The sequence below is a fragment of the Phalaenopsis equestris genome, unplaced genomic scaffold, assembly GCF_001263595.1.
Source record: "Phalaenopsis equestris unplaced genomic scaffold, ASM126359v1 Scaffold000878, whole genome shotgun sequence".
Lineage (NCBI taxonomy): Eukaryota > Viridiplantae > Streptophyta > Magnoliopsida > Asparagales > Orchidaceae > Phalaenopsis > Phalaenopsis equestris.
This window is the reverse complement of record NW_018165318.1, coordinates 1,722,450-1,741,268: the sequence shown is the minus strand read 5'-3', so window position 1 is coordinate 1,741,268 and position 18,819 is coordinate 1,722,450. Positions and strand designations below refer to the sequence as shown.

The 18,819-nt window shown below is 35.2% G+C and overlaps 2 protein-coding genes across 4 annotated transcripts in view; one reads left to right on the top strand and one right to left on the bottom strand.

The window, feature by feature from the left end:
- LOC110032092 (B3 domain-containing protein Os06g0194400-like) overlaps positions 1 to 2,709 on the top strand; it is a 17,633-nt gene extending 14,924 nt beyond the window's left edge. Inside the window, exon 10 of the mRNA XM_020735605.1 lies at positions 2,459 to 2,709. The gene's annotated coding sequence lies outside the window, so the exon portion shown is untranslated. The remainder of the gene's footprint in view (positions 1 to 2,458) is intronic.
- On the bottom strand, positions 1,283 to 18,819 carry LOC110032125 (receptor-like protein kinase At3g21340). 3 transcript variants are annotated; one of them, XM_020735648.1, is made up of 11 exons: positions 18,555 to 18,819; positions 12,177 to 12,723; positions 7,844 to 8,256; positions 7,285 to 7,335; positions 7,054 to 7,192; positions 5,017 to 5,088; positions 4,861 to 4,929; positions 4,717 to 4,788; positions 4,558 to 4,629; positions 4,398 to 4,465; positions 1,283 to 1,602 (listed from the first exon to the last, which is right to left on the bottom strand). In XM_020735648.1, exons 1-10 carry the CDS (start codon positions 18,652 to 18,654, stop codon positions 4,435 to 4,437), a joined length of 1,566 nt encoding a protein of 521 aa, XP_020591307.1. In that variant the 5' UTR covers positions 18,655 to 18,819; the 3' UTR covers positions 1,283 to 1,602; positions 4,398 to 4,434. The 3 variants fall into 3 exon arrangements, with proteins under 3 accessions (XP_020591307.1, XP_020591306.1, XP_020591308.1); XM_020735647.1 differs by lacking the exon at positions 1,283 to 1,602 and having other exon boundaries at positions 4,244 to 4,465; XM_020735649.1 differs by lacking the exons at positions 1,283 to 1,602; positions 4,398 to 4,465; positions 4,558 to 4,629; positions 4,717 to 4,788; positions 4,861 to 4,929 and having other exon boundaries at positions 5,026 to 5,088; positions 7,044 to 7,192.

The window sequence follows — 18,819 nt, the reverse complement described above, 5'->3', positions numbered from 1 at the left end:
TTTATTGTTCAAAGTGATGGTGGTACAGATGGGAAAACTTGGTTGGTTGAAGTGGAGGAATGCATCAAACTTATTGTGTGATATAAAAGTACCTTTTAGACTGAAAGGAAAATTTTATAAGATAGTGGTGAGACCTGCAATGCAATGCAATGCTCTATGGTGCAGAATGCTGGTCTTTAAAAGAGAAGCATAAAATAAAGTTAAGTGTTGTTGAGATGAGAATACTTAGTTGGAGTGGCTTGACACTTGGAGACAAAATACGAAATGAATATATTTGTGATAAAGTTGGAGTAGTTATGGTGACGGACAAGATTAGAGACATTCGTCTTAGATGCCTGGTCACATTAAACGTTGAACATCTGACGCTCCTGTTTAGGAGAGTGGATGCTTTTGATTCGACTTATGTTAGGTAGATCTAAAAAGACAAGCTTATTATGTAAATGTGATCTTAATCTTTTAGAATTAAATGAAAATATGACACTCGTTAGGACGCAATGAAGAAAAATGATTCATGTAGCCAAGCCCACTTGGGGTATGTTTGGGGTAGCTGTAGCTTATCCAGCTTCTGATGAGCAGCTGATCCGAATAAGCTGGTTGACTGTTTGGTTTGTGTGTTTGGAACAGCTGATTTGCAGTTTTTTATGGATAAATGACTATTTTGCCCCTGAACTGAATAAACTGTTACGCTGTTTGGTTTCTGATGTTTGAGAACAGTTGATTTGCTGATCTACAGACTGCCCATCAGGTAAGAGGATATTTGAGGATTTCAGATTTCTAGCAGAGAAAAATATATATTAAACCAACACATAAAAAAGGAGCATTTACATCATTTGCACTCAATTCTTATGGATTTACATATCTCACATCAAAACTTTCATTTTTACACTCATACCACCAAATTCCTATGTATTTACATATCCCAAATTCCTATTCATACCACCAAATTCCTATGTATTTACATATCTAATACTTAAATTTTACTTCCAACAGTCTCACAAAAGGAATTTGTAAGTGAAGCATGAACCAAAAAAAAAAACCAGAGGTAAATCGCTCAAGTGTAAAATTAAATAAGGAAATTTTATTGCAACAAAGCATTAGGACAATGACAATCAGGATTTAAAGCATCCATTCGACAAAAAAGTTTCAAAATTCTAAATATAAGTAGATGCATAACAGCATAAACAACAAGTGCTTCAAAATGAATTATTAAAAGCTACAGAATTGAAGTATGAAGCAGATGCAAGATCCTAAACATTGACGAATCAAAAAGTATATGGGGATGGACCAGAAGCCCAGAGACATGGAATGGCAGGGCAGCCAATATAGTTGTGCTTGTTTTATTAGTTCTTGAAGTAACTACATGGGATGAGTAGTGCATAGACATGGATGTAGCAAGTGCAGAGACATGGGCTGACTAGCGGCTTCCTTCGGCAGGGATGAGCAGCGGAGAGGTAGGAGCGGCTTCCTTCGGTTTCCTTCGGCAGGGATTAGCATCGCCTTCCTTCGGCAGAGAGCAGCGGCTTCCTTTGGCAGAGCCCTAGGGGGATCGGGTTTGAGGGCAGGGGTGTAAATGCTTCGGTCGAACGCTGGATCGATCCGCATCTAATAGAAATAATAGAATGTTGTAAATCGGTGTTTTGGCCAAAGCAAGAAAAACGTGCGAATCAAACACAAAGGCGGCGTTTTCAAAAACGCCTCCGCAATTTTAAGCTGCCCCAAACAGATCCTTAGTGGGATAAAGCCCTGTTGTTCTTGTAGTGTTAATTCGTAGATTGAAAGGGAGCTACAAGAAAAAACCCTTGTGAAAGCCTCTTTGGTGTTCTGAGAGGAACTTTTTGGAGTGGATCTGTAAGTAACTGGAAGTTCACTATTGAATTGGAGTTGACAAAGTCACTTTAGAAAAGCGGTTTAGTTTTTCAACAGACAAGGGATCTGTTTTGTAGGGAGATTTACATACATACCACACAATTCTTATGCATTTACATTTCTAACACTCAAATTTTGATATTTACATTTACAACAAATTGGTGTCATAAACCTATGCATGATTCACATTTGACTTTTAAAAAGTGGTGATATTGGTATTTTTGATGCGATGCTAAAGGTTTTAGTGTCATGAATGTAAACATGAGTGTTTAGGTTTTAGATATGTAAATATATAAGAATTGTGTGGTATGTATTTAAATGCCCACCTTTTTTTAATTGTTTTGTGGTGTAGGAAGTGATAGTTAGTGTCCAACGAATTTAATAATAACATTAACAACAAGAAGAAGAACAACAATAATAATGGTAATAATAGGTTCATTTGAGTCATTTAATAATTCTAATCCTTCATTGTACAAGTGTTTATATGAACCAAAATTGGCATTGCATTTATATTGGAGGATTTTTTGCCTTATAAAAAACATTCTTCGTGCTATTTCACGAGCTCTAACTTGATATTTTCCTATCTTTTTAGCTGGCTTAATCTTCAACTGTTGCCAGAGGGAAGGCTACGGCAATGCAGAATGAGTCAAAATTTTCCGTTATTTTTCTTAATATAAATATGAAATTCCGTGCCAGTTTTTTGGTGAGGTCGGCCGCCGCTTGTTACCTGTGTTGTAAGCACATTTGATCTCAAACCTAACGGCTATATATCATCATCCTGCTTGAGTTGCCTTCAATGTTCTAAAAAATCATTTTCGGTGAATTATTCATCATTGGAAGAATTAGTTGTCTCGTTTTTTGATAGGGGTTTTTATATGCCAGTCATTCAAAAATTTAAATATAAATGATTAGCCGCCCAAACTTAAAATTTTACATTTCAATCGCCCAAAAATCTTCAAAAAATTTAAATATAACTGGTTGACTAACAAAGCTATTTCAAAAAGAAATAAGGTTTTGGGCGATTGAAATGTAAAATTTTAAGTTGAGGCGATCAAAATATTATATTTAAAGTTTTGGATGTTTGGTATATTAAAATTTTTTATATTAAGTAATGGTTGTGAGAGTATATGGCATATGATTTTAATTCTAGATGGCACCTAGCATGTTTTTAATTTGTCAAAAAAATGATTGAGACCGTCTATTTTGGTGAGTATATGAGCTTAAAGGCAATATCGTCCAATTCTTCCAATAGAACAAATAGTTCTGATATTAAATATTATTCATACTTTTGTATAAAGTTGATAAATTTATATGATTTTTTTTTGTTCCTTATTATATATATTACCTTGGTAATTAAGCTTAATTTTTAATGCTGATTACATTTTTCTAAGTATTATGTCACCTCCCAAAAGAGCCCTTAGCGGTGGTGGGCAGCCCAGGACTTAAATACTGCTTTTTCGGCTCTATATTTAGCCGATGTGAGACTATTGGTTCGTGACATTCTCCTCCACCCAATCACGTGACGCCCTCGTCACGGATCGGCTCCACCGAGGATCCCACTGGACCATGGACAGTCTACACACCTGGCAGGCAGTAATCTGTTATGATACCACTTGTCACCTCCCAAAAGAGACCTTAGGTGTGGTGGGCAGCCCATGACTTAAATACTGTTTTTTCAGATCTACACTAGCCGATGTGGGACTATTGGTCCGTGACAATTAGCTCCATCTTTGTCTCTCATGACTACATTTTACGGCAGTTAATTATTCTCTATCATCACTGCCATCTCCAATATAACTTTATTTATTTTTAATTATTTGACATTCGCTTAATCTTAAGTTTTGTTCTCCTAGCTCTAATAATCTCAGTAGACCGTCCAATCTGGATTTAAAATTTTTTTGATATACTCTTATTTATTTAAAGTGAAAATAAGTCGCATATAATTTTAAATTAAATCTATATAATTATTGTGTCTCACCAATATTCAATAAAATTACTTTAAAATATTTGTGTACCGAATTTTTTTTAATGTATTATTAGCTATCATAAATCTGTATGGAAATTCCTACAATGTTGCTATTTTATACTTCCATTTTATGTTTATTAGAGCCTAATGATAACAGCTTTAGCAGTTGTAATAAATCATGTATTCCGATTTTACTCCTGCGGATAACAAAATTTAGATCTACCTAAATTCACTACAATATAAACCCTAAAACAAATTTCTAGGTGCTGTATCTCACACATTATCTTCTATTTTCTTGCAAAGCTTTCTACTTTCATGACAATTACTGTTACTTATGTTACTTATGTCTCACTTTCTAAGCATAACTAAGCCTTATAAATTGCATTCAAAGAAGAATGAACAAGCAAACCATCCAACAACCAATTAAGCTGCATATTTTAGTTAAAAATTTTATATTTTATCATATTTTCATCATCCTTGCTATAAGCCGAACTAAACATTTCCCCTTTAAACACAAACGTTACAACTCAATTCAGAAGTACTTTAACTGGCAAAAATAACTTACAAAGTTCAACAAATCTGGTTAGCAGTTTTCTTTCTATTTACATCTCAAGTTGATTGGCAGAAGAAATCCTACATTAAAAAATCACAAAGAATAAGGAAGTCAACATGAAATATTTCTAGTTATCAATAAAAATGCAAAAAATTATCAAGTCCAAGCTTACCGGAGATCAATCCCACTTCTGTTTTTCAGACTCTCTGGTATTGGACCAGACAACTTGTTATTTTGTAGAAAGCTTCCAATTACAAATATGAAGAACTGTTAGCCATCAGAAAACCAAAATATTTAAATCATCATCATAATAATAATAATTGGCACTTACATCTCCTTAATATTTGGAAGGTTTGCCAGAAAAGATGGGATCGATCCAGTAAATTCATTGTCGGCCAAGTGCCTTTGAACAGGAGAGAAAAAATGTCAGATAAACTAAATAGTGAAGAGAAGATTTTGAAATCATTGAGCTTACAGGGAAGCCAGCTCCTTCAAATTGCCCATTTGTGGAATTTTACCAGCGAGTTTGTTTCCAGACAGCCAACTGCATCCAATAATCTAACAGTTATGTCAAATTGCCAAGGGGTTGTATTATCATTCAATAGATGAGTTTTTTTTTTAGTACTCTCACATATCAGTGATTGCAGTTAGATTTCCAATGCTATCTGATAAAACTCCGGAGATTCCAAAATTTGTCAGATTTCTGGAAAAAAAAATGATCAATATCAGATTGAATGAAGACTGAGGCTCCGTTTGAGCTTTAGTTTTTATGAAATTTTGCTCGAAAATTATATTTTGAAAAAGCCATGTTTTAAAGTTATAGCAGTGACTCGTGAAAGAAAAAAACAGAGAATTCTCAAAAATGATTTTTTAAATATCACTCTATTGGGCTGTTAACATAACATCTGAAACATTGCTATTTACAAAATCTACATCTAGATGCTATTTTTAAACTATTGAACTGATGTATTTACACGTGCCACAATTAAATCATTGAGAACTTGATAAAAATGAAAAATATGGGTTTACGTTTTATTATGAATTTTGCTATTTTAGTGAGAATTTGAAAAAAATGTATGAATGAGGGTGCTAGATTTGTAAATAGCAATGTTTCAGGTGTTACGCATGTAAGCAGCCAAACAAAATTTTTTACTTTCTGTAGAATGGAAATTAGTGTAAAAACTCTTCCAAATGGAGCGTGAGGGGCTGTTTGGGATAATTTTTTTTTTTTTAAATAAAAAAAGGAAATAAACAAAGAAATAGTGTTTGGCTATGTATTTTTAATTTTATTTCTATTTTTTGTTTTTTATTTGTACACTACTATTTTTAAAATTCTAAAACCAGTAAAAACCTGTTTTCTCCTTCCTACCCATTCTCCCTCGCGAGTCTCAATCCCCCTTCCCCTGAGGTTTGTCATCAAAGCTCGTCGCCGAAACTGTCTGTCTCGGGAGAGATTATTCCATCATGACACCGGATGCAAATTTGCGTCCGGAGTCTAGTAGGCATTTGCCACGTGGCATGTGGGCTCCACTGTAATACACTGGTTGGGTAAGATTTTTTAGAGGGGTGGGGCCCACTTGCCACGTGGCATATGCACACTGGACTCCGTATGTAAATTTTGCGTCTGGTGTCCCGATGAAATAATTTTTCCCATCTCGAAGGACGCAATCGGCTCCTAGCGTCTAGACAAAGAGCAGCAGGAGGGTTCCCAAATATCTGCAGATCATGCGACATCAGATTGCTAAGAGGAGCCGACACCACTATCGATGTAAACAACACCAGAGGCAGATCCGGCAGTGCACCAATGGCGGGAATGGCGGAGAAGGGGGTCAAGGATCCAATGGCGGCAAACAGGGTGGAACGCTAGGGGACAGGAGAGAGCAGGTAGAAGGACATTGGATGCGGCGACGAGCGACCGATTGGATTGGGAGGGATCTAGATAGGAAAGAGGGAGGGTAAATTTGGAGACGATGGAGAGGGGAATTTTGGGGCAGTGGAGGTAGCTGGGACCAGGAGCCAAAGATCGGGTCGAAGGAATAAAGGTCAATTGGATCATCTTTGTTATCGTGGTGGTGGTTAGAGTTGGATGAATCAGGAAAGGGGTTTTTATAGGAATTGTAACATTGAAGAAGCAGCACATCTTACTCCTAATCTCACCACACATCTGATATCAAGGAAGTGACCAAGTGCTCATTGGAAATGACAGCTCCATGTCTATTTCCCATTATGGTCAAGAGATATCATTTAGCTTGTAAATTTGAGCTGAATCTAACATGTTACATGTTCTAAAATTTCTCTGAATCTTCTTTCCTTCTCTCAATTAGCTTGTATTTTTTTTTATATTTATCTTATAGTGTTCTTAATTTAATGTTGGATTTATTTTATTTGGGTTAAACGGTCCTTTGTGTTATGGCTGGACATACAAAGTATTATTTTAATCGTTCTGCTAAAAGCTAGTGGCGATTTTTTTTTAAGTTATAGGTTAACCTTAAAAAAAATATTGAAAATAACCAACCAAACATGTTTTATATTTTTTACTTTTACAAATAGATAAATCAAAACAGTACCAAACACGTTTTCTAAAAATATAAAACGGAAAAAAAAAGAAAGTGATCCCAATAAGTCTCTAAATATTTAGAAATGGAATACTAAGCATACTTGAACTTACAGGGTCGCCACTCTAGCAAAACCGCCATAAATATCACAGGTTAAACCAGTCCATGAATTTTGCTTAGGCAAGCAAGGATCTCCTTTCCAGTCTTGTGGAGGATTAGCAAAGCTTCTTGCTATATTCTCCATCGCAATTACTGTATCAAACATCAAAACGTAAAGAGAGTAGGAAATTATAATTATGGACGCAAAAATCTTCATCTCAAACATGTTAAAAGTGGTCGCTTACCATCTCTTGTGAGTGTTCTTCCACCTATTGGGACTATCTGAAAAAGCTCTCCTGCAAAATGCAAATGATTAATTGGGATGGATCGCTTCACAAATTAGTCAAACTGAAATCTGAAAAATGGAACCAGCTAAGCTGTTGCTAAAATCGATCCAAATCAAACTGAAATGCAATTCAACTTAATCGGCTCGGTTTGGAGCAAATTGAAATGTAGCATTTGGTTCTATTTCAAAACAAAATAATTTAAAATTAAGGTTCAATTTCAAAATGAAAATTTTATTTCTCTTTTTTTTCTCACACTCTCTTTTAAAAATTTAAAACTAAACTAAAATAAATATGTCGTATGCTCAATTTATTTTTTTTTCAAATAAATTTAATTTTATAATCCTAAAAATATTTGGTTTTTCGGCTTCTTCGGTTTAATGAAAATATTAAAACCTATCCGAAAACCAAATATTCAAATTTTTTAAACAAAAAATCAAATCATTATTTTAAAACCGAACCGAATCAACCAAATGTGCTTGATTGGGTTTGGTTTTGACCAAGCAATGCAAACCCCTACCTGCATTAATAACCGGGCCGACGGGAGAGTCAAAAGCCGGGGTCAGCGTGATTGTCGTCTTACCGGCGAGCGGCCATTGAGATCCATAGACCATGACTCCCTCAGTTGAGATATTGAGGCCACTGTAGAAGGCCCTTCCATTTACTGCTACATCAAATACTCTCCAGCTGAAAGGGCTGGGAGTTCTATTGTCCTGGAAGTAGAGGGCAATGTAGTAGCTTGTGTTTGGGAGGTCAAAAGGAGGCCAATTTATAAGCAGCTCTTTCCCACGGCTTGTCGTCAAGCCTTTCATCAAAGCGGCAGGCGGAGGGAAGTTCCAAAAGTCAGGGGATGATATGTTGGAGTGGCACTCAACGACGGGATTGGCATCGGTGAATGATTGCCAGTACCGGTTGAAAGGATCATCTGGATAGCTAGTTCGAGGAACCACATTGAGTAACATATACTGTTAACTTTGAGAATAAATTCAGGGTAAATCTTATTGATGCGAAGAGTAGAATAAATATCTGATATTGGATCTACTAGTAAGGAACCAAATAAAAACAGAATAAAGGAAAAAAAAATAGTAAAGAAAAAAAAGTAAATCAAAGCAATTAATACAGAACTCTGCATATTAGCATTCTAATATTCAAGTAGTCCCCATCAAGTTGAAGCATAAATGTCAATCATGTTCAACTTAGATTTGAAATCATCGAATAGTGACTGGAAAAGATTTTTTGTGAGAATATCTGTTAGCTGGCCACTAGATGACACAAACAAAACACAAATGTCCCCAGACTCGAGCTTTTTCTTGACAAAGTGACAGTCAATCTCCACATCCCCGGTGCAATCATGTTGGACCGAGTTTGTGAGTAATGTTAGTGACAACCTTGTTATCACAGAACAACTGTACGTGCGTCGAGAGTGTCAAATGTGGTTTGCGGAGCATGATGCGTAACCCGAGAACTTCACAAATTCCTAAGGACAATGATCGAAATTAGGCTGCTGCACAACTCCAAGCAACTACAGACTTGTTTTTCCGTGTGACCAAGTTTCCCCACACAAATAAGCAGTAACCCGAGAAAGATCGTCGATCATGGACGGATCCAACCCAATCCGCATTTGTGTAAACTACAATAGAACAAGATGTGTGGTGGGAAAAAAAAAGAAACCCGAGTCCGATGTGCCGCTTAATTAGTGGAGAATCAGGTAGACAACTTAGTGATAGTGCTCATAGAGATCATGCATGAATTGACTGATTATCCCAACTCCGTGACATATGTCAGGGCGTGTATTAGCAAGGTAAATGAGTTTCCTCACAATGCACTGGTATTGAGCCTTGTTTATAGGAAATGCATTGGGAACATTAAAAAGTTTTCTTGTCCATCGGGACAGCCACTGGTTTGCACAGGAGAAGATTGTTCTATGTCAAAAGGACAATCATATATTTCAGATGAGATAGACAAATAACCTGAGATGACCGAGTAATTTCCATTTCTAAGAAGTACCAGAATGATTCCAACTCTTTCATTTCAAAGAAAGCAACAAGAATGTCTTTGAGAGACTCCAATGTTGGTAGATCATTACCTATGAGAATAATATCGTCAATATAGACAATAAGGATAGCTAACTGGACGCCAGAGGAATGTCGGAAGAAGAGAGTGCGGTCTGATTGGGCCCGAGTGAATCCATGGCCGACCATCACATTTATAAATTTTCCAAACCATGCCCGAGGTGATTGCTTCAATCCATACAGGGATTTTCGCAATCAACATACTTGCCCTTGAGAGGCAATAGAGGTAAAGCCTAGATAAAAAATCATGTATATCTCCTCTGTAAGATAGTCATTCAGGAATGCATTTTTTTACATCAAGCTGAAATAATGATCAATCAAAATTCACTGTAAGAGAAAAGAGCACCTGAATGGTATTTAATCTAGCAACTGGAGCAAATGTCAAATCATAATCAACTCCGTAGGTCTATGAGTACCCTTTCGCAACTAACCGTGTCTTGTTGCATTCAAAGGATCCATTAGATTTAAACTTGATACTGAAAATTCATCAACATCTCACTGTGTTCTTGACCCAAGGAAGATCAACAATATCCCAAGTATAATTCCGCTGGAGGGCATTTATCTCCTCCATGACGACAGCTTTTCGGGCTGGGTCTTCCAAAGTAGCCTCAGTAGTAGATGGAAGCTGATAATTGGTCAGGGTTGTAGCAAATGCTCTATAGGTTGGCAATAATCTGTGAAAAGAAACATAGTTTGCTATGGGATTGATCGAACATGTCTGATTGTGTGTCTTACTAGAGAAACTGACTTCCTCATTTGGATTAGGAGCAGTGTTGAGGATATCTTTTGGAGCGGATTCAAAGTCCAAGAAGAGGTTAGCGAGCTCTAGAGTGGGTGCATCAAAACGAGGATGTCGAGTTTAGACATGGAGAGTGGGAGAATGTGTTAATGGAATCAAAGAGACAGATGACTCATTGGTGGTAGAAGCAGTGGATGGAATCACAAGAACAGAGGGTTCCTCAATGGTAGGTGACGTGGGGGGAACATCCACAGGAGTGGGGTAAGTAATAGTGTCCAAGAATTCTAGCTCCCCTTCACTAGAGGCCGAGTTAGTAAAGTAGGGACCGCTTTAAAAAAATGAGATATCGACACTCACATAGACCTTATTTGCGCTAAAGTCAATGCAATAATACCCCTTTTGAGTGTAAAGTATCCGAAGAAAATACATTTTATGGGACCTTGGATCGAGTTTACTCTGGGTTGGGGCCATGTTCCGAACAAAAGCAGTGCACCCAAAAATTTTAGGATCTAAAGTGGAGAAGTCTATTGTTAGGAAAACATGATCTTAAGACGGCTAAAGGGGTACGAAAATTGTGAATTTTTTAGGGAACTCTATTGATAAGAAAAGTGGCAGTAAGGATGCAATCATTCCATAAACTTTTTGGGACAATAAAGTGAAACATAATAAAGCAAGTAACAACGAGGAGATGTCAGTTTTCTCTCTCGGCTATCCCATTTTGTTTAGTAGTATCAGTACATGAGCTATGATGAATGATGCCCTTACTCACCAAGAATTCTTCTAATGTAGAGTTAAGAAATTCACGACTATTGTCAGTTTGAAGGACTTGAATAGAAATTTTGAATGGGTTCAAAATGAAGGTGTGAAAGTTTTTGAAGTTAACAACAATTTCAGATTTATCTTTTAAAACATAAATCCAAGTTATCTGAGTGTGGTTATAAATCAAAATAAGGAACCACCGTTTATTGGTGTAACTAAGAGTGCGAGAGGGTCCCCACAAGTCATTGTGAATAAGAAAAAGGAGCAAAAAGTTTGTAATTGTGGAATGGATAAGAAACACAGTGATGTTTAGCTAACTGACAAATTTCAGATTTGAAATTAGAAAAATTTTTATTAGTAAACATCAACATATACAATTGTTTTAGACACTGGAAACTAGAATGACCCAAACGACAGTGTAATAACATAATTGATAATTCACTGGACTAAGATAAACTGCAAATACTGGGTGAAGTGTCCTCGTTCTCTATGATTTTCTCTTGGAAAAAATAAAACATGTCTACCCGCTTAGCAGTTCAAATCATACTCCCCAAACGACGATCCTAAAAAATAATATCATAAAAATGAGCAACACAATTAATTTCATATATCAACTTACTTACGGATAAAATGTTACACTTCAACAGAGGTACATGTAACATGGATTTCAGAGTTAGATCTATTGTTAAAACAACAAATCCTTTACCAGCAATAAACCTTTGGGACTTGTCAGTAATTTTAACAGTATCTTTCCTTGAGCAAGGATGGTATGTCGAGAAGGTTTGAGAGCATTCAGTCATGTGGTTCGTGGCACCTATTTTGACTTATTTAGAAAAATAGGTTTTTTATGAGTTAGGGAACTATTTTGACACTTTTCTCAATACGTTTTTTATGATAACACTAAGTGCACTTAAGAGCATAAAAATGCATACAAAGAATCCGTAACCAAACGTCAAACAAAGCACAATTGCAATGAGTGAAGAAATCCAATGATTAAGTATAAATAAAATGAAGGGGCATCTACATACATATCACCCAATTCTTATGTATTTACATAGATAACATCTAAATTTCGAATTTTACATTTATGCCACCGATACCTTTCATATCACATAAAAAATATCACCATTTTAACTTTTAAAACGTAAAATACACTTTTTGATGCATAAGTAAAGTGTTATTTACATAAAAATTGAAGTGTACTGGTTATATTTGTAAATATTTAAGAATTCAGTGGCATGTACATAAATCTTCCTAAAATGAATCATGAAAGCTTTACATACCTGATGAGACTATCTTCATGGCCAAAGCGGTGGCGTGCTATAGTACTGAGAGCATATTTCGAAAAATTGGTTGAATTATACATTGAATTCTCCAAGCTCACCAGCTCCAGTCCAGAAATAAAAGGGCTCGAAGCTGTGGCAGTGTTAGCATTTCTTGCCAGACACACACTTATAGTTTTCCGCTGTGCTGCAACCATGATCTCGTAATAGGAGGTCAGGCCGGCGGCATAATTCTCCAAGGTGTCAACAGTGCTCCATCTCATGCCATCGATGATCTGATCGAACACCGGGGGTTCATTTCTGCCATCAAAGCCACCATAGTAGTAAGTGGTTCTCACAATATATTTACTGCCTTTGCTAACTCGAATTACAAAGCAGTTCTTCCTGGACTTTGTATCAGGGAAATATCTCAAAGTTGAAAGCAGCGGCATGATGCCTGGAGAGTCTATTTGAGACACATTTCCACCATTTACGAAGCCTTCGTCAGGGATCCATGGAATGCCTTCAATGTTCTCCTCGGTCGGAGCGCCGCAATTGATATAGTAGCCTGTATGAAATGAGATAGATGTTACAAATGAGTAAGCAAAAAGGGAGAGGAAGAAGAGAGACTGAGCCTGGATTAGACTTTAACAAACATTCAAGGGAAAACCAAATAGTATTACTAAATTCAAATCTGAAATTACAACAAAATAACAACATAACACCTGAACTACGGTTGGTTTTACGGCGGAGATAATGCCGGCTAGGGGTTTGGATCTCCAGGGGGATGACAAGGGGGCCGGCTAGCTGGTTGGAAAGTGGTGGCAGTGATGACGGAATGTGGTGGCATCAAAAGGGAGGTGGCAAGCAGCAAGAACAGCTTCAGAGGTGCTGTTGAGGGTGGCGGCATCAAGGGAAACCAGGAAAAACAGCAGGTTTGGTATTTTCAGGGTAACAGCAGCAAGGGGAAAACGGCGAGGGTGAAGGGAGCTGATTTGGGAAAGGAGGGAAGGAATAGGAAGAATAAACACCATCTAGAAGTCAAGATATAACCGAAGCATCACTTGAAACCCTATGATACAGCCTGTAGAGGGAAAAGAGAGGCCGGCGACTATCCTAAGACAAAACAAAAAAAAACTAAAAATCAAACCCTAAGTGAACATATATATATATATATATATTCGTCTCTTTAAAGTAAATATTAATTAGAGACTAGATAAATAGGTAAGAACCAAAAAAGAATAATCAAAAGAAGGAAACTAGTAAAAAGGAAAGAAAATAAATGGGAAATAGTATAGGATCTCATCGGTTTGGGAGTCCCGTGATTAGCTCTCCAATACCGTAGGATCGCGATAATGCGAGAAAGACTACCCCCGTGTGAGAAACACATAATGGCCTTTAACTTGCTTCATATCATAAGAGAGTGGTGTCAAAATAGTCCCAGAATTTATAAAACTGCCAATATAGTCCCCAAACTATTTTGATATGGGCCTTGGGGACTATTTTAGCCCCCTTCAAAAGCGTTTGGGGACTAAGTTGACACATATACTTAGGGACTAAAATCCCTGATAAAGGAGTTAGAGGGGGCCATTTTAACGTTTTCTTTTTTCTATCATAAAATCAATTTCATTCACATATAACTATGCATTCTAATGGTAGAACAGTAGCGGAGATGCCAATAAGGAATGATATTGCATTGATTTTAATGCAAGAGGAAATTGATGTCAACCAAATTTTCATTTAAAACTAATGCATGAATATTAACCACAATAAAATTAGAAATGTTGATGTGGACTGTTTTCCTTTCCTTCCATGATATGTGATCTTCTGTTGCTTCACCTGGACTCCTCTCACAGGATCCTACTTGTTGGCTGCGACTTCTTCGTGTTGGATTTCAATGGCTGTTACCCTTTCAAAACAGATTGCAAACTTAGTTTTCGGATTTTTTTTTTTTATTTGCAAATTAAGGATTTATGATTATATATAGGGACGAGTTTGAGACATGTTAAAATAATTCTATTTATATTCTAATTTGATTACAAAACAGTTATGCTGATTCCTAGAATGCTCATTGGATGTATAGCAAGATGCAATTGGAGACTATAGATTTTCAGAAAAAATTACAGCCTTGTACATGAGGATAGGATTGTTATTTAATGATTATTTTTCTTTGTTCTATTTCTTTTTTTTAATTTAAATTTTGGTTTGACTCTGTGATTAAATATTATCAAATCTAATATAATCTAATCTTTCATTTTGATGCGAGTTTCTAATCAAATGTGTTATTCTTTTATGGCCCTAATTTTAATACAAGATTTCTATTAGATTGCCGATTTATCATTTTTATGAACTTCAAGTACTTTCGATTTTCGTGTGAAGTGATGGAACATTGCCAAAATTAAGAGTTTGTGAAACACCAATTTGAACTTATGTCTGTACATCTAAAAAACTCAAAAACTCTACTATCATAACTTAAGGTTGCATCCTACAGTCAAGCAAAAACATAGCATAATAGTTTAAGTCAATTAACAAAATAATAAGTGATGCAATTAAAATAAAATAAATTAAAAATCAATACACATTCAATTTAATTATCATGACTCAAAATCATATACCTACATTCGATGAAAGATAGAATAGTAGAAAAAAATTCAATTGGATTGATGATTTAGAAGAATTCTTTGAAAGATGCAATACACTTGATTCTAAAATATTTAAAATTATTTAAATTAAAATTAAATGAGAATGCTGAATTTTTTGCATGAACAATTGTTAGTTTAATAAAATTTAAAAGGTCCATTATAAAATATAAACTCAGAGAGATATTTGTCATTCAATGATTATAAGGAGTGAATGAATGATTATTTTGATAATTTTAAACAATATGACTATACTGTGCTTGGGTATTTTATCGAGTATAAAGATTCTATTGTAAAATACCATTTGCCTGTGTATTACTCTTTCATCACTATATGTTTTACTAAAGGATTAAGACAAAAAATAAGCATGAAGAAAGATAAAATTTTTCAATGACAAGACAAGGACTTAAACAAAACATTAGAGGTGGAGAAATATAATAATCATTCTGACAGAACTATGACAAAAGTGCTTAATATCACAACAACAAAACCATTAACATCTCCTATAAAGCCTGTGAGAGACACACCAACATGAGACTCATGTATTATTGAATTTGATCCAATTAAAGAGAGTATATAGTCAATGAATATTCATTTGCAATGAATTGTACAGTGAGGACGATTAAAGTTATATTATTTTTAAATCTAAATTAGTTGAATCTGAACTGCACTTACATAAGAACATGTTCATGACTTTAAACCTATATTTAATCAAGCGACAGAACTTGAATCTAAAATCAATGTCAAGCATGAGATCATACATATACTTCTACTTCTAGCAGAATTGAATATATTCATGAAAGCAAAGCTAGATAATCATGCTTACAATCGTTAATAAATCAAATGAGCGAACTAATAAAGTAAAGCTTGAGTCATTATTCATTAATATTATCCCAATCATGAATGATAATAATGAAATGAATTTTGTTTTTTGTTCTTAGATTCTTGTTTCACAAATTTTTAAAGGGAGCCTTATGACGAGGGTTAATTGCATCATATTTAAAAAATATTGCTAAAATGATCCCTTCATATGAGCTAGTTTTCCTTAAAGACGTTACCCATATATATAATCATAATAAATTTATGTAGTTGTCTGTTTTTATATTTCCTTTCTCATCTCTTCCACTAGAAATCGTTTACAGGCATTCATTAATATGCCCTAGAAAGCATATTAGTAATTAAGCATTTATCATTTTCATTACTTTCACCATATGATATAGCATCATTCATTGGTCATGCAAATTTATTCGTATGTGACTTCAATGTTGAAAACTCTCTAAGTCTATTAAATATGGATATGTAAAATTCAACTCAAGTAATAAGACGATGGTTTGTTAAAATCCTAAAATGTTTCTTCTAGAAGCCCTTAAAAATTTACCTACTAGAAAGGTAAATTTATATAAAATAAATTGGGATAAATACTTTTTTTGAAACTTTCTGAAAATTCTAGTGCTATTTCTGATTTTAATGTAACTTACTTAGCTTCACATTAGAAATCACTCAATGCTTTGGATTCTTCTATATTTCCATCTTCTCAAAAATTCACATTCAAGTCATCATCTACATAACTTTTAGAATTTCATACAGATATTCTTTTGAAGCTATTCTTAAGGATATTAGCATTTCTTCTACATATAATAATTACTTAAGATATTTTATGACGTTAAAAGATATCAATAGGCGATGATCAGGTAATGCCTATAAATGAAGCTATTGTTGATAAATGATTAAAATTTGCAATTCACTCAATTTGTGAGTCTAATAAAAAATCAAGTCAAATAGATTAGAGTCAAGTTTTGAGCTAGGGTACTTGCCTCAAAATTGTGAGTCTACAATGGCTAACTTTAGATGCATTTCCATTTGGGTCAAAATTATCGCATATGATCAATAATTAACATGATACTGATTAAAAAAAAATCATTGGCCCATTTGATTGACATTTGATTGATATCTTTCATCGCTTATACAATAGTTCCTATGTTTGAACCCCCACACCCCACCCCAACTCTTTACTGTGCAATTTTGAGACAACACAAAATTAATTTGAAGTCGGCCCAACATAGTATCATTTTGAGTTGAGCCGGCTCAACTCAAATTAAAAAGATTTGGAGTCAAGTCGAGCTCAACAATTTTGAGCTTGAGTAGAGGAAAACTCTCTTATGCTCGACTCGAGCTCAACTCATGATCAGCCTTACAAGAAGTGTAATAATTATGATCAGCTCTAGTTGGAAAATATCAGCTGAATAATTCATCAAAGCCAAAAATTTTCAAGATAGGTAAAATGATGCTAATTCCCTCCCTTTCCTTTTGTGACTTCTGATCTTTTGATATTGTAGTTAGGTTGTGACTGTACTGCCAAATCTTGCTGATTGTAACTTCCTCTAGTAGGATTTCATAGACTTATCTTTTTGGAAGGAAATGGTTAACTTATATTTTACCTTTTTACTTGTAAATTATGGGAGAATTTGTAAATAAAAGTGGTTGAGGCACATAACAATAATTCTATTGGTATTATACTTTGATTTAAAATTAGTTTCCTCTTTTTCTTAAGTGCAAGTTGTATGTGAATCTTCTTGGTATTGTGAAATTGGATGCTTAAAATTTTTAGGGAAAGTTATTTCGATGAAACGATATGAAACTTACATTGTAATTTGACACTTTCTCTCAGCTATGTTTCTATTTTCTCAAAACTCTACTGCCAACAATTTAAAGATCATGAATTTAAATGGGAGTTAAAATAGGATTATAGTATATTTACACTTTCCACATTTGCTGTTAATTTTTTGGAGAAAATCAAGGTGGATGATTACGAGATAAGATGTAGGCTTTCTTTTTCTTTGAATTGAAATTTGTTGAATAGGACTAAATATGAAAATAATCTTTCAAAATGAAGCAGATTTTGTCGAGGCAAGTCTCATGATTTCCGCGCACATACAAACAACATTCTTACTATTCCATGATCAATAATTATATTTTGATGGTGAGTGATAATTAGCTGCTCCATGATCACAAATTTTACTGTTCATTAGCAGTAAACCATTAAAAATAGAAATTTTATAATAGAATGTTCCACAGAAACATGAAAACCTTAGATTATGGTCCAAAGAAGCCCCGCATCAAATGCTGCTGCTAAAAAAGACACAGCATGTTTCTTAAACTCGGCAGTCAAGAAACGAACAACAACGCGAATACTTTCGGTGAGGAAAAAAAAACCTAAAAAAATTTAAACCTATCCCCTACCAACCATGGTGGCAGTCTTGTTAAACCATAATAAAGGCAGATTGAAGAACAGAACAGCCGCTTATAAATAATAAGAGGACAGAAAGACACTACCTAGTACATCACTTCTTTTTAGCATCTCATTATCTGAACGAAAATTTCTCTATTAAATATCCTCTGTTAATTCTTTACATATGCTCTCAAGCTTCTAATTATGCTCAACTCACAGCTGCTGCCTTTTAAAACGCTTAAAAGCACTCTTCCCCCCTCCTTTGCACATAAGGAAGCATTACGAACCTTTGATGTAAATTCAAACATCATATGAGGAGGAACCCAACGACATTTTAATGAAATAAAAACCTACATAATAATTCAAGTTTCGAGGTGAAAAATCACATCAATTCAAACAAATTCCCCAAAAACCCGATTCATCAATCCAAACAAATATCAATATCGACTGTATAAAATCACAATCAGTCAAAAACAATCATAAGAGTTGAGGCGAAATACATTACAAGCCGGCATTGGTTGCAAAACTTACCCCGAGGAGGAGGAGCGGCGATGGCGAAAGAGAAGTCGGCGAAGAAGAAAAAGAAGAAGATAAGGAGGAAGGGGACAGCGAAGGTGAATACTGCCTTCATCGTTCATTTGGTGACGCGGAGAGAGCGAGATCAGGAGGCGGAGGGCCGGAGCCGGCAACGGCAGCGCTTCGGGTTCTGCCTAATCGGGAAAGGACAAAACAGGAGAGGAGCGGGGACCACAGAAGAACAGGAAGGGATTTGGGACCTGATCCTACACGTGGATCC